The 23,381-nt window shown below is 30.6% G+C and overlaps 1 protein-coding gene across 1 annotated transcript; it reads right to left on the bottom strand.

Annotated features, from left to right (window-relative positions):
* Positions 1-9,623: 9,623 nt before the first annotated feature.
* On the bottom strand, positions 9,624-14,425 carry LOC139864780 (aspartic proteinase 36-like). The gene is made up of 11 exons (XM_071853349.1): positions 13,935-14,425; positions 12,675-12,804; positions 12,178-12,422; positions 11,840-12,067; positions 11,585-11,750; positions 11,230-11,303; positions 11,019-11,115; positions 10,840-10,906; positions 10,289-10,360; positions 9,971-10,171; positions 9,624-9,791 (listed from the first exon to the last, which is right to left on the bottom strand). Exons 1-10 carry the CDS (start codon positions 14,207-14,209, stop codon positions 9,990-9,992), a joined length of 1,536 nt encoding a protein of 511 aa, XP_071709450.1. The 5' UTR covers positions 14,210-14,425; the 3' UTR covers positions 9,624-9,791; positions 9,971-9,989.
* Positions 14,426-23,381: the final 8,956 nt, after the last annotated feature.

Below are 23,381 nucleotides of genomic sequence, written 5' to 3'. Positions count from 1 at the left end.
TATTAAATATTAAATATTAAATATAATAACAATAATTATAATTAATAATTATTTATAATAATAATAATAATATAAAATAATAAATAAATAAAATTTGAGGAAGTATGTCATGGTTGTCAATGGTGTGTTAGACCACTCTTATCCATGACACCCGTCATGGAACTACATTGATGTCACATCAGCGCCACCTCAGCAGCTTCTTCCAACCACATTCTCAACCACATTCACTAACATCCATCACACCCACCCCATTGACTTCACTTCCAATATTAATTATTTTATTATTCTTATTTATTATTATTACTATTATTATTTATATTTTAAAATAAAAAAATTAAATCTCAAACGGCTATAAAATGAACCGTTTTTTTTAAACGACTAGTTTTTGCACACTCTCTATATAAACAACCACTCACAACTCCTCATACACCATTCTTCATCTTCTTATTTCTCAAACAACTCAAACAAAAAAATGTTGACTACTCCCCCCATGATTGCTTCGTTCAACGTTTACTACGATGGTAGTTTCGATTCGGAGTACAAAGTGTACGATTACGCTAGTGAAAAAAGGTTACGTTTGCCGAAATCGACATTCGTGACATCGGGTTAGAAACTTTATTAGCTTTCTTGAAGCAAAACGTACCCTTCGAACACAATGATGTTATGTACTTTGAAGACGATTGTCTTCTCGAAATGTCTGCCAAGAGTCTTCGAACTGAAGAAGCTTGGGACTCGATCAAAGAAACTCTCTCATGGCGTTCAAATGTGATTTCTCTGTATTTGGTTTATGAAGACTACTCTCCTCCTTGTAGTTCTGCTTACTACAGTGATGGGCAATTCTGGTCGGATGTTCCAACATCTCAAGAAGATTAAGTATCATGTAACCGTTGTGTTTGTGTTTGTGATTGTCTTTTAAGTTTACTTTAATTATGTTTGTATTTCAAAACATGTAACCGTTTGAAAATGTGTTTTGAATAAAAGTGTTGTTAAAAAGATAAACATTGCATTAAAGTTAACCATTACATTACATTAAACCAAAAATATATATATATATAAATATGTATACAGACTGCTAGTTTGAAAAAAAAAAAAAAAAAAAAAAAAACAAATTGAAAATTTGCAACAGATATATCTCATTTTTTGGGCCCCACCTGCGTGATTTCAAACGTCGTTGTTCGGCATTTCGGTCCACAGTGCTAGCAACGGCGCCCCAACCGCGCTTGCTAGCATCGGTTGCATACAACCAAGGAGCCATCGACGCTCCAACGATGGCTCCGATGTGGGTGGCCTTATGGGAGTGTTATGGGAGGAAGTGATGAGGAAGAGGAGAGAGAAAGCTGATGTGGCACTGAAAAAATGCTCATGACGGCGTCATGGTTGAGATTGGTCTAATATCAAATAATCATAATCATCAATAATACACTGTAATATGGAAATTCAAGACAGGGTTGCTAAGAACCAATACAAATATTTTGTAGTCTTGTTAAGTTGCCAATTGGCCGTTAAATTTCGTTTTTCTTGTTATAATTATAATTATAAAAAATAAAATAGTACATAATAAATAGAAATAATAGAATATAAATAATAACTAGTTTTATGAGCCCGTGCGTTGCACGGTAGTTGTACAAACTAATACATCATATTCGTAACGTTTATATTGATATATTATCAAATGTATAATACAATTACAATAAAAAAAATCATTTATTACTAATAATACATGTATCGAAAATATTAGCATTGAATACCAACGTGAACCCGTGCATTACACGTCAGTTTTATAAATAGTGTTCGAAACGTTAGTTTTGATATTTATCAAATGCATAATATAATTACAATAAAAAGACCGCTTATTATTAATAGCATTTGTATCAAAAATATTAGTATTGAATACTAACGCATAGATCATGAGCTCGTTTATATGACTGATTGTTTATTTAAAAATATAAATATAGTTGCCTTTAATTTTAAAATATTAAACTTAATGAATAATAATAATTAAAATTTGAAGTCCTACATATATCAATCATATATTAATATTAATATTAATATTAATATTAATATTAAATGATAAGATATGATCCTTATTTTTTAAATTAATAGGACTTTTTAATTTGTATCGTACGGAGTATTAATATTAAAGTTGTATTATTAATTTGTTTCAGATGTGGCGTGAATGAAGTCCTTATTAATTACACATATAATTCATTTTATTCTTATTATGGTAATAAAAAAATTAATAATTATTTATAATAAGTATGTTTAAATTCTATGATAAGTATGGTAAGTAAATGTCAATCAATATAAAAATCTAATTGATAAATATTATTAAATCGAGTTTAATTGGAAAAATGACACATATATAAATTTAATTCAGACTAATTGAGAAATTAACACGTAGGATTATTGGCACACGCTTTATAATAATGTATTGATTGATATGAAGATATTACTTGGAAGCCGAAGCCAATGAAGATAATGGAGTAGTTTATTACAAATGATGTTGGTTTGGAGAACAATGCAAGTAACGTGGCTTTTGGGAAAGCAACATCATTTTTTCAATTTCTCAATTTCTCATACATGTATTTTATTAGAGTATTACAAAAAAAAACACGAGATGATTGTCTCTATTCATAGTATTCGCGGAGGTTGAATATGTTTACTTAGACTATATGTTGCGGGTAACAACAAACCTCATCGTCATGGGCGGACCTTAGTAGGGGCAACCGGGTCAGCCGCCCTCGACGATCGAATTTTCTTCAGTAAGTTCAACATTTAGTGTATGTATATGTTAAAAGCTGACATTTTGCCCCCGTTTTCTTGTATTTTCAGAATTTAAACATTTTGCACCCGTCGAAATAAATTTTTGGATCCACCACTACTCATCGTTGAACCACAACAAATACAACGATTCTTTGTGCTACCCTTGTCAAGGCCATCGTTGTGATTGTTGTGGAGCGAATCACGAAACTGACAACGGTTTTTTTTTTCCTTTTCCTAATTGGCCAAATTTCTTTCTTTTTTTAAATCTTTATTCTCCTAACTCCCAATTATATTTTACTACATAACTCACAACACACTACAACACCACAACAAAACTTTTACCATAACGCCCCCTCCATCCCACAACAACGTCACGTCAAAAAAAAAAAAAAAAATTCCCCACAGCACCACAACAATCCCCTCTACCACAACAAATTGATCTATGTTGTAGTTCATGTTATAATTCAGTAGGCTTATAACTACCTTTAGTGGTTTGATTCTTGATGTTATAATTCAGTAGGCTTATAACTACCTTTAGTGGTTTGATTCTTGATGTTATAATTCAATAGGCTTATAACTACCTTTAGTGGTTTGATTCTTGATGTTATAATTCAATAGGCTTATAACTACCTTTAGTGATTTGATTCTAGATTTAGAATACTAATAATGAAGTGTAAGAACAAAGATGATAATGGAGAGAAAGAAAGAAACACTTTGTAAGTGTGAGAAATGGTGCAAGTTTAATGCTTGCATTCATGAGTATTTATAGCCTAAAATCTCAATATAAAAATACATACTTTGTGTACCAAAATTGACTATATGTATACACCAAAATTGACTATCCATATCTATATTATTATTATTATTATAACACTCCCCCTTGGATAGCAATTTTATTTTGTTGAAGATCAACTATAAATTACTGCCTCGTTAAAAACCTTGCTAAAGAAAACCCAGTGGGAAAAAACTTTAGCTAAGGGAAAAAGAGTGCAGCATGGAGTTGACTCCCCCTCAAGTAGACATCGCTTCAGCTGTTACATCTTTTGAACATGTCTCATGCCAATGTTATGAACGTGTGTTCTGAAAATAGCAGTTGGAAGTGCTTTCGTGAAAAGATCAGCAGAGTTTTTGCTAGATTGCACATATCTCATTTCAATCTGGTTGTCCTTAATGAGATTTTGAGTGTATGAGAAGAATCTAGGTGGTATGTGTTTTGTTCGGTCACTTTTGATATACCCTTCTTTCATCTGTGCTATGCAAGCTGCATTATCTTCATAGATAGTTGTTGGACTTTTATCGCGTTCTAGTCCACAAGAATCAGTAATGAGTTGTGTCATTGATCTCAACCAAAAACATTCTCGAGTAGCTTCATGTAATGCAATCACTTCGGCATGATTTGACGATGTAGCAACAAGTGTTTGTTTTTGAGAACGCCATGATATTGCAGTACCTCCATTTAGGAATACATATCCAGTTTGAGATTTAGCTTTATGTGGATCAGATAAATAACCTGCATCTGCATAACCAACCAAATCTTGTTTTGATTCGTTAGAATAAAATAATCCTAAATCAGTAGTTCCTCGAAGGTATCGAAATATGTGTTTGATCCCATTCCAGTGTCTTTTGGTAGGAGCAGAGCTGAACCTTGCCAACAAATTAACTGCAAAAGAAATGTCAGGTCTTGTACAATTTGTAAGATACATAAGAGCTCCAATTGCACTAAGATATGGTACTTCTGGTCCAAGAATGTCTTCTTGATCTTCACATGGACGAAATGGATCAGCTTCAACATTGAGTGATCTAACAACCATAGGAGTACTTAATGGTTTTGCCTTGTCCATATTGAAACGTTTCAAAATCTTTTCAGTATATGTTGTTTGATGTACAAGTAAACCATTAGGCATATGCTCAATTTGTAAACCAAGGCAATACTTGGTTTTTCCGAGATCTTTCATTTCAAATTCTTTCTTTAGAAGTTGAATGGCTTCATGGATCTCTTTATTTGTACCTATGATGTTAAGATCATCAACATAAACAGCTATGATCACATATCCGGATGTTGTTTTCTTAATGAAAACACAAGGGCAAGTAAGATTATTTGTATACCCTTTGCTTATCAAGTAATCACTTAATCGGTTATACCACATACGTCCCGATTGTTTTAACCCATATAAAGATCTTTGTAATTTAATCGAATACATTTCTTTGGGTTTTGCATTTGATGCTTCTGGTACCTTAAATCCTTCAGGTATCTTCATATATATATCACTATCAAGTGATCCATATAGATAAGCAGTCACAACATCCATGAGATGCATTTCTAAATTTTTAGAAACTGCCAGACTGATTAAGTACCTAAAAGTAATTGCATCCATAACAGGAGAATAAGTTTCTTCATAATCAATTCCCGGTCTTTGAGAAAAACCTTGAGCTACAAGTCTAGCTTTATACCTTGTAACTTCATTTTTTTCATTTCTTTTTCGGACAAAAATCCATCTGTATCCTACAGGTTTCACATCTTTAGGAGTGAGAATGATGGATCCGAAAACTTTTCTTTTATTGAGTGATTCTAATTCAGCTCGTATTGCTTCTTTCCATTGAGCCCAATCATGTCTATTTTGACATTCAACCATAGATGTTGGTTCTGGATCATCATCATTATTCATGATGTCATATGCAACATTAAATGAAAATTTCTCATCAAGATTTTTCATTTCATTTCGGTTCCATAATATTTTTGAATATGCATAATTGATTGCAATTTCTGTATTGACATCATCAATCTCCTCTGCAGTAGGAGTACTGATTTGTGGTTCTTCTTGAACACTTTCTTTTACTTCATTATCAGCTGATTTTCTTTTTCGAGGATTTTTATCCTTTGAACCGATTGGTCTTCCACGTTTCTGACGTGGCAAAGATTCATGAGTGACGTTATTGCCAGCTTTTGGAATTTCAATTCGAGCTGGAGTATTTACTGCTGGTATATATGATTTTGTCACCGTTTTTGTATCTGTAAATGCATCAGGCAATTGATTTGCAAGTTCTTGTATATGCATTATCTTTTGAACTTCTGTCTCGCATTCTTTTGTGCGAGGATCAAGATACTTTAATTGAGGTTCACACCATGAAACATCATTTTCTTTATTTTTCATTTCTCCCCCTAATCTAGGGAACAATGTTTCATTAAAATGACAATCAGCAAAACGTGCTGTAAAAACGTCACCTGTCATAGGTTCAATATACCTTAATATTGAAGATGTTTCATATCCAACATATATTCCCAACCTCCTTTGAGGACCCATTTTTGTACGTTGTGGTGTCGCAATTGGAACATACACTGCACAACCAAATGTTCTAAGATGGGAAATATTTGGCTCTTGACCAAAAGCAAGTTGTAGGGGGGAATATTTATGACTTGCACTTGGTCTGATGCGAATCAATGCAGCAGCATGTAAAATTGCATGACCCCATATAGATACAGGGAGTTTTGTTCTCATTATCAATGGTCTAGCGATTAACTGTAAACGTTTAATCAATGACTCGGCTAAACCATTTTGTGTATGCACATGAGCAACAGAATGTTCAACAACAATTCCTATAGACATGCAATAGTCATTAAATGCTTGAGATGTAAATTCACCAGCATTATCAAGTCTCACCCTTTTAATGGTGTAATCAGGAAAATGAGCTCTCAATTTAATAATTTGGGCAAGAAATTTTGCAAATGCCACATTACGGCTTGATAACAGACAAACATGAGACCATCTGCTAGATGCGTCTATTAGAACCATGAAATATCTAAATGGTCCACATGGTGGATGAATTGGTCCACATATATCACCTTGAATTCTTTCAAGAAACATTGGTGATTCTTTCTCAACCTTAAGTGGTGAGGGTCTAGTTATCAATTTTCCAAGAGAGCAAGATGTACATGGAACCATTGTATCATGATGGATTTTTCTATCCTTTAGTGGATGTCCATGAGTACATTCAATAATCCTTTTCATCATTGTTGATCCTGGATGGCCTAATCTGTTATGCCATAAACTGAATACACCAGGATCAATATATTTTTCGTTAACTACCATATGTATTTCTGGTACATTTATATGTGTATAATGTAATCCAGAACTAAGTCTTGGCAGTTTTTCAACCACATGACTCTTGTCAGTGATACTTAAATATTTCTCATTTTCTGTTGTCACTGACTGATAATCATACCCGTTAAGGTATATGTCGGAGAAACTCAATAAATTTCTGCTTGACTTGGGAGAAAATAAGGCATCATTTATTAAAAATTTTGTACCATTTGGTAGTATGAAATTTGCCTTTCCTATCCCTTTTATCAAGTTAGCAGGTCCTGATATTGTATGTATAGTTCCTTCCGTTGGTTTTAGATCAATAAAATATTTCTCGGATTTAAGTATAGTGTGTGTAGTTCCACTGTCTGCTATACAGAGATCTCCACCACTTGATTGATGTTGTATTCCAGCAAAATTCATATTGAACTTCATATATAAGAAATAAATAGTGAGTACATTAATATTACACAATATTTTAAACGCAAATAGATAGTACTGAAACATTTAGCAAACATAATGACAAAGACAGACGATATTAAATCGTTTATTTTTCAAAAGACACACAACTTAAACATTCAAGAAATCTTCATATAAATCAGATGGTTTCTCAGTGACTGTTGGATCAATATTATCCACAAAATTTACTTCCTTTTCTTTACCTTTCAGCGAATCCTGATACATCTTAACAAGATGTTTAGATGTTCGGCAAGTATTAGCCCAGTGGCCCATTCTACCACATCTGTAGCAAGATTCTTCAGAATTTTTAAAAGAATTTTCTTCAACATCTTGTTTAATGGGCTTGTTTTGTGGTTGATATTTATATTTTCGTGGATTACTATTTCTTTGACCACCACGGCCACGACCACGACCACGTCCACGCCCATTACCATTACCATAAGGATGGTTTCTACCATAGTTATGGCTTTTGGCATGATGATGGTGATGGTTATTATAACCACGACCTTGCCCGCGTCCTTGTCCCTGTTTATAATTATTTGCAGTATTTGCTTCAGGGATTGCAAGTGTACCAGTAGGACGGGATTGCTGATTTTTCATTAATAGCTCATCATTTTGCTCTGCAACTAAGAGATATGAATTAAGTTCAGGATATGTTTTGAACTTTAGCATTCTCAAATTTCTTTGCACTGTGATGTTTGCAGCATTCATTGTGGAGAAAGTTTTCTCCATCATGTCTGCATCACTAATTTCATGTCCACAGAATTTAAGTTGTGAACATGTATTATACAGAGCTGAGCTGTATTCATTTACTTTCTTAAAGTCTTGGAACCTTAATGTTCTCCATTGTTCCATTGCAGCTGGAAGTAAAATTTCTCTTTGATTATTGAATCTGCTTTTGAGACCTTCCCATAAAACATGGGGATCTTCTACAGTCACATAATTATTTTGTAAGCATTCATCAATATGTTGATGAATAAAGCAACATGCCGTAGCTTGTTCTTTTTCAGAACAAGTGTTGTTTTCATTTATGGTTTCAAGAATGCCCATTGATTTAAGATGCATTTTTACTTTTATAACCCATGGCATGTAGTTGTTTCCAGTTGATTCTAAAGGAGTAAATTTAAGCTTTTCCAGATTCGACATTTTCTATTATCAAAAATTAAAACAAACATCATGATAAATTAGAGTCAATTTATATTCATAAGTATATAAACATTAAACATAAATTTAATATAACATAAATGATAAGTAGGTGACAGTGTCGACCATGTGTAAGCAATCATAAATAAATGTTATATAACAAAAATATAAATATTAGTAAACATAAATGAAAATTTGGCGACAGTGTCGACCATATATTTTTTCAGGTGGTATAACCGACCTATATCATTCTGGTGGTATAACCGACCATATATCATTTTGGTGGTATAACCGACCATATATCATTTTGGTGGCAGAGCCAACCATATTTAGTATTAAGATTATCGTGCTGATAACGTGTTATAATTCAGTAGGCTTATAACTACCTTTAGTGGTTTGATTCTTGATGTTATAATTCAGTAGGCTTATAACTACCTTTAGTGGTTTGATTCTTGATGTTATAATTCAATAGGCTTATAACTACCTTTAGTGGTTTGATTCTTGATGTTATAATTCAATAGGCTTATAACTACCTTTAGTGATTTGATTCTAGATTTAGAATACTAATAATGAAGTGTAAGAACAAAGATGATAATGGAGAGAAAGAAAGAAACACTTTGTAAGTGTGAGAAATGGTGCAAGTTTAATGCTTGCATTCATGAGTATTTATAGCCTAAAATCTCAATATAAAAATACATACTTTGTGTACCAAAATTGACTATATGTATACACCAAAATTGACTATCCATATCTATATTATTATTATTATTATAACAGTTCAAAGTTTGAAGGGCATATTTCAATCTTTGTGTCCAAAGCATCAATATTATCACTGTCGGCCATGCTCCTAGCTTATTTTTATAAGCAACTTCAAAGAGCTTATTTTTATAAGCTCTTGAATACGCTCCTACAATGCTACTAGCTTGAACTAATAAAAAAAAAAGCGTAAGCTCCTATAAGCTAAAATGCCAAACATACTCTTATATGTATTCGATTGAATTACTGACAATTTCCAAACCAAACACAACCGCTAAAAAAAAAAAAAATCATACATAACAAAGATTATAATTATGTTAAGTAACAAATTGACAAAATCTGTTCAAATCACTTTCTGGTTAACAAATTGCTGATATAAAAGTAGCTCAATAGCTAAGACGTAACATAAGTCAAGAAGCGATGTTAACTAATGATGTAAATTTCTTTATATATACAAAACAAAGTACAATGTATATATGTATAAACTATGTGTGCATATCAACAAGTAATGTCACAACCAACTCCAAACTTGCTACGCAAGTTACATAACTTCAAGGTGAAGAGAAGGATTCAAATGTGAAACTCTCCCAAGGTGAGATACTATCGGTATGTGACCAGTTAATCCAAAAAGAACTAAAGAAAAAGAATATATATAAATATATATATATATATATATATATATATATATATATATATATATATATATATATATATATATATATATATATATATATATATATATATATATATATATATATGGAAAAGAAGAAAGAATTGAACCACAAAATATTAAAAAGAAAAACCACTGAATATCGATGCAGAGTGTAGTATGGAAGCAATAATAAGCATTGGAATCAGTTCATAACGAGTAATTTGCAATGAGTTGCTGCCGCCAATCTGACCGGAATTACCCCTTACAACTTCACTTCTGCCGTCACTTGAAGTGGTGGACACGTTTACCGCCGACGAACCTAACGACACAATTTTTAACGACGTTAAGTAGTCAGTACAAGGTGAAAATGTGAGTTATATAAGATCGTATCTAAAATTGTGTTGTTGAAAGTGATTAAACAGTGTAGAGAACTTACAGTCATAATCAGACCATCCGATCCGCTGATTACCCAAATCGTAAACAATAATCTTGTCTTTGAGAACAAGGTCTACATGACAAAGTAAAAACAACGGTCAAAACAAGTGAATAATGGTCAACAACTCGAAAGGACTTTCATGTTTCGTGCACTGTTGTAAAAGTCGGCCGACCAGTCGGTTTGGGGACTAGCACGTCCCGACTCACCCAAAAACGCCTTTTAAGTGTGTCAAGTGTCAACACCAAAAAACCGGGTCAAAGTCAGCCTGAGTTGGGCTGATTCGGGTCTGAGTCGGTCAAAGTTGGTCAAAGTCAAAGTTAAGTCAAAATTTTTATATATTTTAAAAAAAGATTGTGTCATATATCTATGTTTGAGATATTTATGTTCTATGCTTGACACATTTATGTGTAAAATGTATATGCTTAATTTATTTATTACTAAAAGTCAACGTTGGTCAACGCCCGTCTCGTCCCCCACTCGCAACTTTTACAACTTTGGTTCCGTGCTTATTGTTAGAGTATTACTAATACTCAAACACTTATATGTTATACCTCCTAAAATGGTGATTCCTTGATTTGAAATTGTCTGAAATCCGATGCACCACACCTCAGCCCCACCCTACAGTTACAAAATTTTGATTGAATAAGCAAACGAATATTTAATTCAATAAAAAATATGAGTTTTGTTATTTAATTAACAAAAAAAAAAAAAAAAAAAAAAAATGACATACCACAGAATTCTGCTGAAGAAGGTAGTCCTGAGGTCTTAAATGCATTGAAGCACCACCAGCAAAGTTCAAACTTACTGTTGGGAATATGCTAGACACACTGTAATAATAATAACACAAAAAACATCTTATAGCATACTTATTTAAAAAAAAATATAACATATGATATTTAGTAAATCGCGAGTTTATTGAATAAGTTAGAAGAGGAGTAAACCTTGAAGTGATTAAATAACACCGATTTCCCTTTGATATAAGCGGCTGTACGGACTGTGAAACCGATTGTGTAATCTGCAACAACAAAATGATACAGAAGTCAAGATAAAACCGAAACCACCCCCTTGAAATTTAAGTACCTGCAACAACGTTTGATAATAATGTTTGACTAGCCACATTCAAAAAAAAAAAAGTTTGACCATTAGTCAAATATCTAAAAATCCTTAATGATGACTTGGACAGAAAAAAACTTTGGCATGCCAAAAAAATCTTTTTTATTTTTTTGGTATTTTGAAAGAATTTCAAAAAAAGTAACTTTAACAAAATTGTATAAAATTGTATAAAATTGTACTTACAGCATCAACAAAGGGTGTGTAAGCATCTTGAGCCAGGTATGCCAAAGTTGTTCCCGAATCAATAATCGTTCCTCCTTGGTTGTCCGATATTGCAAACGTTGACGGGTCAATCGCCAATGTTTGACCATTCACAGAAATACTCTGCAAATTTATATTATAATGTGGCCTGAAAATATGCACAAGTTAAATAATAATTATAATCTCGTGTAAGTGGATCATTTCAAATGATTCTAAAAAAAAAAAAAAAAAACTTACTGTGATTGGACGAGTGGAGTATAAACCATATTTGGCTCCATAATTTGACCAATGACCAAAATACCCCCACCACTATCACTTCCAACAAGACAATGAGAGAACGAATCAGACGCGACCCCTTGTTTCGAAAGTTGCGAAATTATCGACAAACCTTGTTGCCCAAATCCTAAGATACCGTCAACCGCTCTATCAGCTTTAGTCAAGTCGCCAGTTTGAGATGTACTACAACTGTTACAATTTGCATTTGCATAATTCAGTTATAAATCAACAATATTTATATTATATAAATAAATAAAGATTGTAATTTTGTAATAGGCGTTGAGTTTTTGATAGTTTACCCGAATACAACATTGGCTGAAGAATTCGATGATCCTGAATCAACACCGACTGTATTGAGATGGATTAAATCGGATACATAATAACCTGATGTTCCACTACCATCACCATATTGAAATTTGTAACTACACTGATTATTTGAACAGCCTGAATCAGTCGATTGACTCGCTTGAGAACATCGTTGGTCTGAACAGGAAATTTTAGAACTTGTTGGTGACGTTGATGGGTCATAAAACTCAAGAGGAATCTGTAAATAGTACATCACCAAATTAATAACCAGTCACTTTTTCTGATAAAATATTAGGATATTTCTAACGACGGTCTTTAGGCTTGTCGTTAAGGTGGATAAAAAGATTGTAAGATTAAATAACTGCCACTTTAAAGTCAAAGGTAACGGTTATGTACCAATCTTTTTATGCACCATAACGACAACTCTAAGGGTCGTCATTAGAAAAATTCAAAAAGATTATTTCTATTATACAAGAAAAGATAAGCATACTTGGAGTCCGCTTGATGTCGGGCAACCGTTGCATGAGGCGCAACTGACCCACAAAACATCACTTCCTGTATCTATTTGTACATAATAATCCTTCGGAGGAGATCCCAGTTGTACTTTTGTATAATAAAGCCTATAATGATATAATGATAACAAATATTACAATATATAAATTTAACTTCATAATACAAAACAAAAGAAGGGCAAAATACTCATGAACTCAAATAGAATGATTAACTTACAACCCAATCATACAACCAACAACAACAACAACAACAACAACAACAACAACAACAACAACAAAACCCAATACCACATAAGTGGTGTATGGGGGAGGTGAGATGTAGACAATCCTTCCCCTATCCGAGAATAAAGACAAGTCATTTCTTCACCCAGAGTGAAACACTCTCAAAAGTAGAGAAAGTCATCCCTCTCTCTATTCGACGGATAAAGAGATTGCTTCCGAGAGGACCTCTGGCCTTTAAGTAGGAAAAAGTTTAAAAAGAGATAAAAATAATAAAATAAAAATAATTAGACGCCATAAAAATGGTAGAATCAAATTTCCATAAAGGACGGTTATAGGAGTCATAATTTACCGTCACAATTTATGCCAAAGCACCAAACATTACAATCCAACACTATATTTTAAGGCTCGTTTGATAAAACTAAATGATTTAGCGTTGAATGGTTCATAATTTGAATGATTCAAAATCTCTGAATAAACCCTTGTTTGAATGGAAATAAGTTGTTTGAAAATCATTTTGAATGAACTATATGAATTGAGTAAATGTACCTTATTAACATTTACATAAATATAAAATTCAGTAAACTTATTGTTAAGTGTTATGGATATGATTTGAGGAAGATATAACATAAAATTTAAATTTAGATGTTTAATAATTAAGAGTGTATATCATCTATGAATGGTTCAGGCATATGTAATTCAGAGGTTAGAAACAAACACACATCATTCAGCGCAACAGACTCTTAGTGTATCACCATATATTACTTTTAAGATTATATATTGTAGTGAAAATGAAAATACAGCTTTTAGAAAAGAAAGAAAGAAAAAAATTACTTGACAACACAACTGTTCAAAGCAAGAATCTTTTTTATTTGGGTTAATTAAAGTCGGCCAAAATAACATCAAAGCAAGAAACTTTTCAAATTTTAACAACAACCCATATAATATAACCTGCTAAAACTTGCTAAAAATTTTAAAATTAATAAAAAATAATACAATGAAAGAAGAAATTGAATTACCCAACACGATAAGGATCATAAGTTCCTTCAACTGGGAAATCAACAACACCAGCTGATGAAGAAGATTGTTGTTGTTGCAATATTCTACGGTGTCTATAACTATCTCTATCTCTAAGTTTACTCAATTCAATTCTACGGTTCACCGGAAAAGCTCTTTCCAACGTTAAACTCGCCGGAAACACACTAAGAACAACCGCCGCCTGCAAAAACAAGAATACGACGGCGCCGGAAAATGCTAAAGTTACCGGACTTCTGACATGAAAAGAAACCGGCATTCCTTCACTTCTTTTCCCTTTTTATCAGATTAATACTTGAATAAATTAAGTGAAAAAAACATACACACATGTAATTGTGTTTTTATGGGTTGCTTGTGTATTGAATCCGACCGTTTTTTTAAGGAATTTTGGGGAATTGGGTAGATTTGAAGGGCAGGAATCAAGGATAAAACAGGGGAGTTTGAAAACTGTTTTTCGCTGGAATAATCAATCAAGTTTAATCATTCAGATAATATTTAAATACTCGTTTGATTTTGGCCGGATTTATTTTTATATAAGTTACAGATATGGTCCCTTATCTATGCTTAGTCTTTCTTATTTAGCACAAAGTACGATTTGTTGATTCACTTGATTGTGTGGTATAATTGTAGAATGTAGATCAGTATCAGTATACGTTTTAAAGGAGTTTGAAGGAACTCCCTCTAATTGAAGGAACTCCCTCTAATTCCAATGTTATCGCGAAGGAGTCGGTTAAAATTAAAAAAATAAAAGAAATTGAGGCCGGTTCAGAGTGCCGAAAAGAAAAAATTCTCGAGTTCATCAAAGATGCTTGAACTGTGATCCTTTGCTTCCCTCTTGTTATTTGGCATTTTTCAAGATGGTCTTTAATCTTTAAGTAAGATTGTGTACCCTCTTGATGTGAGCCGTTTACTTTTTATTTTTTTTTCATTGGTGGTTTATTTATCTAGTGTTATTGTAGTGAGCGCTCGTTAGGTAAAGTATAGGTTTTAAAGTTTATAAATGATAAATAAATAGAAATAGAAAAAGCAGACACCGGTTATTTATAAACAAGGTTTTATTAACTATGTCCTATGATTATCCTTTTCAAATAGTGGCATGTTTGATCGAAATTTTTTAAGAGCTTTTAACTTTTAACTTTTATGAAGAAAAAAACTCATTACTAATAAAAAGTTTATTGACGTTTAAAGCTTTTAGACGTTGAAAAAAAAATAAAAAAAAAATGAAATACATTTGATAAAAAAACTCTTAATTTATTTTTCATTTTATTATTTATCTTAACAATTTTGACTACTCTGTTAAACACATAAATACTTATATAAAGTTAACAGTTAAAAGCTACCATCATCAATTACAAGTTACCAACTAGATTTTTCAAACATACATAGTATAAACTCCGATACTCCTTGCTACTATCAAACACCAACTCTAAGAGTATATATGGGAACTTAAATTTATCTTTTTATATAACTTCATCAAAAAAATTTGTTTAGTATACAAAATCATAAAAGCTTATTAGAAGTTTACTGAAAACATAAGCTCTACAAATATAAAGTATTTGAAGTAACTTATTATATTTTTTGCAGCTTTATATTTTTATTCTTTTAAGTCAATTAATACTCCGTATAAGTTTTCAACTCCAGATACTTTATCAATCAATCATAAATGAATAAGTTTCAGCTTCCAACTTATAAAATAAGCTACAACTTTCTACTAGCTCATCCAAACACTAGTACACAATCTATAAATTTATATGATTAATGCAAGAAAGTAGGACATTTTTGTAGTTCATCAAAATAAAAGGGATTAAAACATCAATACACAAATTCATATGGATTATTTGTGAAAAACAAAATTTGCGTGTATCATAACATCATCAAATACGTGTAGACACCGCTTTTCCCTCCGTTTGGATGCACACCTACGATCCTTTTTGATTTTGACCCAAGGCCAATCACTGCATTAAATCTTGTACAATACTCATAAATTGTTGTACATACTAGATGTTTGAATCTTCTTTGCAAGTTCTTCACGACCTTTGACTTGGTAAATGTCATTCTTTATGATTTTATAAGGTTGTATGTGGTCAATGAGTTTATAGCGAAGTAGGTAAACTAACCAACTATTGACAATTTTCTTGCAAATATCGAAGATTCGAAGAGGTTATGGGATTATGACAATTTCTTTTTTTAGTGTTTGATAGGAATAGTATAGTAATTTAATTTAATTTAAGGTTAAGGTTGAACAAGTTTATCCAATCCAAACCCCACTTAATGATATATGAATATGAATAATGTGTTCATATATGTATTATTGGCATATATTGTGATTTATTATCTAAAGAGATGGATAATTAATATTTCGGTTATAAATGATTAGTAAAAAGTGTCTTTACACAACTCCCATACATTAAACTAAAGTATCACACCAAGTTTCTTTAAAAAAAAAAAAATATATATATATACAATTAAAAAGCAAAAAATAATTAAACGATGAAAAGTAACTTACTAGTCGAAATTGTTTTCAGGTGGTAGTGTTTAGATGTTGTGGAATTGATTTTGAGATAGCGGTATTTGTCATAGCTTTGGTATTGTAGGTAAGACGGACCATGGATTGTTGTTAAGCTTGATGATGTAAAGGCCCGTCCTAATCCATCCGGACAAAGTCCACATCGATTATAAACGATTCACAATAGTTGATTACATCGCGAGGTATTTGACCTCTATATGATACAATTTACAAACAATGCATTCGTTTTTAAAAGACATACTTTCATTACATCGAAAGTTGACGGCATGCAAACCATTTCATAATATATCCATCTATAATTGACTTAATAATAATCTTGATGAACTCGACAACTCGAATGCAACGTCTTTTGAAATATATTTTGAATGACTCCAAGTAATGTCTCTAATATGAGCAAATGCACAGCGGAAGGTTTCTTTCATACCTGAGAATAAACATGCTTTAAAGTGTCAACCAAAAGGTTGGTGAGTTCATTAGTTTAACATAAGTAATCATTTCATAATTTTAATAGACCACAAGATTTCATATTTCCATTTCTCATAAACATACGTCCCCTGCATAGAGACAAAAATATCATTCATATGGATTGAACACCTGGTAACCGACATTCACAATATGCATATAAGAATATCCCCATCATTCCGGGATCCTCCTTCGGACATGATATAAATTTCGAAGTACTAAAGCATCCGGTACTTTGGATGGGGCTTGTTGGGCCCGATAGATCTATCTTTAGAGTTCGCGTCAATTAGGGTGTCTGTTCCCTAATTCTTAGATTACCAGACTTAATAAAAAAGGCATATTCGATTTCGATCATTCAACCATATAATGTAGTTTCAATTACTTGTGTCTATTTCGTAAAACAGTTATAAAAACAGCGCATGTATTCTTAGTCCCAAAAATATATATTGCGAAAGCATTTAAAAAAGGGAATAATGAAACTCACCATACTGTATTTTGTAGTAAAAATACATATGACGACATTGAACAAAATGTAGGTTTGGCCTCGGATTCACGAACCTATATCATTTGTTTATATATTAACACACATAATCGTAATTAAATAAGTTATATTTTTACATTATTAATATGCTCATTATATTAATAATTTATTAACTATATTCATTTGTATATTTTTAATACTTAAAAACTTATATATATATATATATATATATATATATATATATATATATATATATATATATATATATATATATATATATATATATCAAATTTAAAGTATATGTTAAGTCATCTATTATAAATATTCTATTTTTGATATTTAGAAGTATCATCTCATGCGTTAAGATTTAATATATATTTATTTTCAGTATTAGAAATAAGTAGTTAATATTTATTTATTTTAAAAAATAAATAATCAATGTTAATATATTTAGTTAAAAATATTTTTGTATTAGTAATAATAATAATAAAATAATGATATTAGTATTAATGTTAAAGTTGTGATAATAATGGTAGTCATAATATAAAATTTCTAATAATAATATGGTTAGTTTTAATGATAACAAAATAACAAGTTTTGTAAAGATGATAATAATTTTTAATATTACAATACTAATAATGATAATCATTTTATTAATACTTTTATTATTAATAATAATAATAGTACTAAAAATGATACTAATACAATATTAGCGATAATAATAATAGTGATAATAATAATGATACTATCATTTGTAATTATATTGATATTACTACTATTTAATGATAACATTAATAAATTGTAGTATGTTAATAATCATAATAACTAACTTGACAATAATAATAATAATTATAATATTCAATTTTATATTTACTCATAATAATACTAGTAATGATAATTAATATTAACAATAAATAATAATAATAATAATAATAATAATAATAATAATAATAATAATAATGATAATAATAATAATAATAATAATAATAATAATAATAATAATAATAATAATAATTAGAAAATGAAATAGAAAGATATATCCTTTAATAAGTCATTCTAAAAAAATTTGCTCCGAACCAGGCTCGAACCCGAGACCTCCCGTATACTTCTTAACACCTCGACCAGTGAGCTGTTGCCCGTTTTTCAGTATTAATACCCCTTTTAATTTATATAAACCGAAATCATTTATTTCCTTTCTTCTTCAATTGTACAATTCGACCAGAGATCGATTCAACCACAATCATAACCTATGGAATTTGTTTTTGGATTTAAAATTATAAACAGAAACCTTACACGATTGCTGAATCCTATTAAAACAATCAAAGAACGAAAATCAGAAGCTGAAACAGACACTGTAGGGTTCGTATAAACTTGGAATCGAATTTGAAATTTTTGGAAGTTTCAGCTCAAGATTTCTAAATGAAGTAAGTTCTAAATCATAGTTAGAAACTGTCTGAATCCTTAATTGAACCTACGACATCAAAATGATTTCGAATTTTAATGAAGAACAGATTCGTTGACTTTTAAGAATTACCTTTGACATTCAAAATTTGAGCTCGATATATTGAATTGGAACTTGATATCTTGCAGATAGATTCACTAGAGGATTCCTAACGTAATTGCATTCTTACATTTTCAAGTTTGATTTGTATTTGTGCTATTGATGAAAAGGTTGTACGAACAGAGGGAGTCGAGCTGCACTTTGATTTTTCTGTTTAATTTCAATTAAACAAAACTGATAAAGGTAATTGTGATTGGTAATTCCTAATGTAAGATCGATTGGGATCCTCTAATAACTGGGTTTGATCTAGTTTTAATGAGAAGTCTATGGATTTATTTATGCAGACAAAAACAAAAAACAAAATATTGATAGTGATCTGTAAATAACTCGTACACTTATTTGGTATGGATTTCAACTAAATTTTTGGTTTTGTATCTGTGACACTCGACAGGATCCTAATCAGGATCAAGAAAATTTGTAAAGTAGATAGAGACTTTAAATCAAATTTTTCCTTTTTGTAGTTTAGTTTTATAATTAATTATATTAATAACTAATAAATATATAAATAATAATAATAAAAAAAAAATAAAATACTAATACTAATAGTGATAGTAATAACAATAATGTTAATAATGATAATATCAAAATACTAATAAGGATAATGATAAAAGTAAATAAGATAATAATAATAATCATCTTAAATAAAAATGATGATTTTTAGTAATAAAAATAGTAATATAATAATCTTAATAATAACTAAAATTATAGTTCTATTATTAATTATCATATTAATAATGATAACAATAATATTAGTAAAGGTTACAAATTAAATATACTAAATTTCATATTATAATTTTATTAATCTTAATAATACTAATATTAATATTAATAATAACGAATGTAATAATAATATAACAATTATAATTGAACTTGTAATTACATTATATTAGTATTACAACTTATTAATTATGTAATATTATGATAACACTTATTGAATATTTAATATTTATTTATTTATATATATATATCTCTCTCAATATATTCATAATTATTAATAGAAAGGATATCCTAGATATATTTATATTTATATATATTCATTTTAATAGTAACTTAATTATTCTGTATATTATTTTACATTCTTAATTCCAATTGATTAGACTGTATTTTATTAATTCAAAATATTATATATACACTTATGTTTATACTTATATATTTATATATATGTATACATATTTATTTACACACAATTTTTCGTAAATCGTCAGGAATGGTCAAAAGTTAATTGAATATTTAAACATAGTTCCAAAATTTTCGAGACTCATCATTACAGACTTTGCTTATCGTATCGGTATTATGTAAAGATTAAGTTTAAATTTGGTCGAAAATTCCCGGGTCATCACAGTACCTACCCGTTAAAGAAATTTCGTCCCGAAATTTAAGTGAGGTGGTCATGGCTAACAATAAAGTTGTTTTCATGACGAATATGAGTTGATAACTTGAGTTTTATCATCATTGAGTAATATAGATAAAAATAATTCGATTATTCGAAGAGTACAAATGAAGCTATCACCAAAGAGTGAAATAGGAAAGTGAAGATTCATCTTAACTTTTGACAGAGTCAGGGTTGAATTCCGGAATTCAAGGGATTTAAAGAAAATCTTCGAAATCTAAAAGATTTGATTCTTCGGCGAGTAAGGAGATTAAGATCTCTATAATTAAATACGGTGATCTGCCTCGATTACTCTGTCTGATATTTCTATTATAAATTAAGCTCTTCCGTTCCATTATTCTCACCATTCCTATACTTTCTTTCTTAGTTCATATATCCAAAAGATTGTGAAAATGCTTAATCCAGTTCTAATCCCTAATATTTTCCTAATTATCATTTCTGTCATCCTTCTTTTAAATCTTCCTCCAGAAAAATCTGTTTACTCCTACTAGTACCTTGGGGTGATATTATTCTTAATTCTACCGTGTCTTTATATTGCTATTCGTATTAATATCCATGGTTTGTAACCTCCGTGTTGTTATTGGACTTTATATTTTCTCTTATATTTTGGAGTTCTTTACCTTTTTATTATCATCCCGACCTCTAATAAAGCGAGTAACGGTCCAGCATTCGTAAGTATGGAATTTTAGATAAACACCATGTTCTAAATAAGAACTAATGTATTAGCACGATTTGATTTGTCAAATTACCAGAATCACTGAGAATAGAACTATCAAGAATATACTTTCTTGATATGTTCAGAAGTTAAGCAGAATGAAAGAGTTATGTAACATGGCACATGATGACGTTATGATCTGTGAATCATCACGTTCCATTAGAAACTCAACATGACCTATTGTAATATAATCACGTTGATCAAGTGTCATTATATTATACTAACTCATGCATCAGTTCCCAACATTACTCCAATAACATTCATATTTAAACTCGAAAGTTTACAGAATATAGAAACTAACAGTTTCTATATGATGTAACACAGATAGCACCAAGAGATCAATGATTTCAGAGAAGAATAGTTATGAAAATATCTTCAGAAATATGGAGGATATTTATAATGAAAGATACGATGATATCTTGGAATATCTAAGATCAGAGGATAATGGAGACTATTGTTCGCAAGGGTTTAGAGTAAAGAGCAAGATATTCGCTAAAGACTTTAGCAGGCATTGAATCATTTGGATTCTTTGAAGTCAAACTTATTCTTTGTGATTTGTCCACGGCTTTCTTCATAGTTTCGCATAATCTTCTTTTCGGTACTAAATTTTCTATTGAATGTTTCCAATATAATGATACACAGAAAGCACGAAGAGGTATATAATTTCGGACGAGAATATTTTTGAAAATATCCTCAGAAATATCGAAGATATTGATGATGATATTTTGGAATTTCTAAGTTCGATGGTTGATGGAGAAAGCTTTTCCGCAAGATTTTAACATGACTTCGGAGTAAGATATTCTCTAAAGATTTCAACGGATCCAGAATTATCTGGATTCTTTGAATATAGGGTATGGTCTTTGTATTTGGCCTTGGTCTCCTTCATAGTTTGCTCAATCTGTTTTTCAGTACCAAATTTTCTATCGAGCGTTCCTAACATTCCCTTTTTTATTATCAAAATTTTGGCCGTTTAGACCATCTACCATTTTTCTGTTTCCTCTGCATTTAATGCTACGATATTTGAATCATCGGTTATCAATCCGAGGTGGTTTCAGGAGAATTGTATTTTTAGATGATTAAACGCTGATGGTACTATGGTGGAATATAAAAGGTTCCCCGGTAACAATAAAAGAGCGCACATATATATATCAAGGTTATAATAAGGTTGTTTCGAATGAAAAGTCAAAGTTGACTTGTTGAAGCTGTGACAAAATTGGCTACTTTGATAAGGGATCGCAAAGTTATTTTTGGGTAATAATAACACTAAAGGAATTAGCACAACTACGTGTTAAACGTTTACTCAGTTTCTGAGAGTTTTTCAGATGCATAACTAAATGCATCAATCTCTTCTTACGGAGATGAAGTGCGGTTGGTTCCTCCTCCCGATTGAGGTGTTTTCAAGAATTACGAAAGGTTTGAACGCAGATTGTAATCATCAAGATACAAATGAGGTTTAAAATGAAATCAAGTGGCAAACTTGAAAAATTGTTTAGTTTCATATATTATAATCAATATTTTAATTCATTTTAATTGTCCACTGTTGATAGTCCATAGTTCAAAGTCCACAGTTGACAGTCCAATAATTCATATATAGTTTAATATATAATATTTGAATTAATTAATACGTATCATGACTCGTATACATCTCAGACTCGATCACAACTCAAAGTATATATATTATTATAGAATCAACCTCAACCCTGTATAGAGAACTCGATCATTACTGCATATAGAGTGTCTATGGTGATTCTAAATAATATATATAGATGCGTCGATATGATATGTCAAAACCTTGTATACGTGTCCCGATATTTAAAGTACGTAAAAATAAATAACAGAAATTAAATGACAATAAATAAAATGCGTAAAGTAAATAACAGAAATTAAATGACGATAAATAAAATTGCGATAATTAAATTGCGATAAATAAAATGTAATCAGTTAGCTGGGATCAGTTAGCTAAGAACAGTTAGCGTGGATTCTTAACAAAATTTTCTCATAGTTAATTTGTTTGTTTCTAACAAGTTTTATTATTGTCCAATGTTTTCTTCATTATGCCACTTGTTGGATTCTGATAAATCAAAATACAAATATGAAATTGGATGAATATGGTTATTCTGTGGTGACCGGATACGTATATCTGTGGATGTAAGTAGGATAGTAAATGACTGTTGAATCAGATTTGAAAGAATGTACAGTGTAACTTATTAATGTGAAATCTAAATATTCCTCGGGTATTACCTACCCGTTAAAATATTTTCACCATTAACAGTTTGTACAAGAGAATTTTTAATT

The sequence above is a fragment of the Rutidosis leptorrhynchoides genome, chromosome 8 (assembly GCF_046630445.1).
Source record: "Rutidosis leptorrhynchoides isolate AG116_Rl617_1_P2 chromosome 8, CSIRO_AGI_Rlap_v1, whole genome shotgun sequence".
Taxonomy (NCBI): Eukaryota; Viridiplantae; Streptophyta; class Magnoliopsida; order Asterales; family Asteraceae; genus Rutidosis; species Rutidosis leptorrhynchoides.
Note: the sequence above shows the minus strand (reverse complement) of the source record. Positions and strands in the feature narration are given on the sequence as shown.

Excerpts from the sequence above, each read along its gene's own strand:
- LOC139864780 (XM_071853349.1), bottom strand. The coding sequence starts at position 14,209 with ATGCCGGTTTCTTTTCATGTCAGAAGTCCGGTAACTTTAGCATTTTCC. Across the intron at positions 12,068-12,177 it reads TCAGCCAATGTTGTATTCGG|TTGTAGTACATCTCAAACTG; the intron begins GTAAACTATCAA and ends AAATTGTAACAG. Across the intron at positions 11,116-11,229 it reads TGTTATTTAATCACTTCAAG|TGTGTCTAGCATATTCCCAA; the intron begins GTTTACTCCTCT and ends TTATTATTACAG.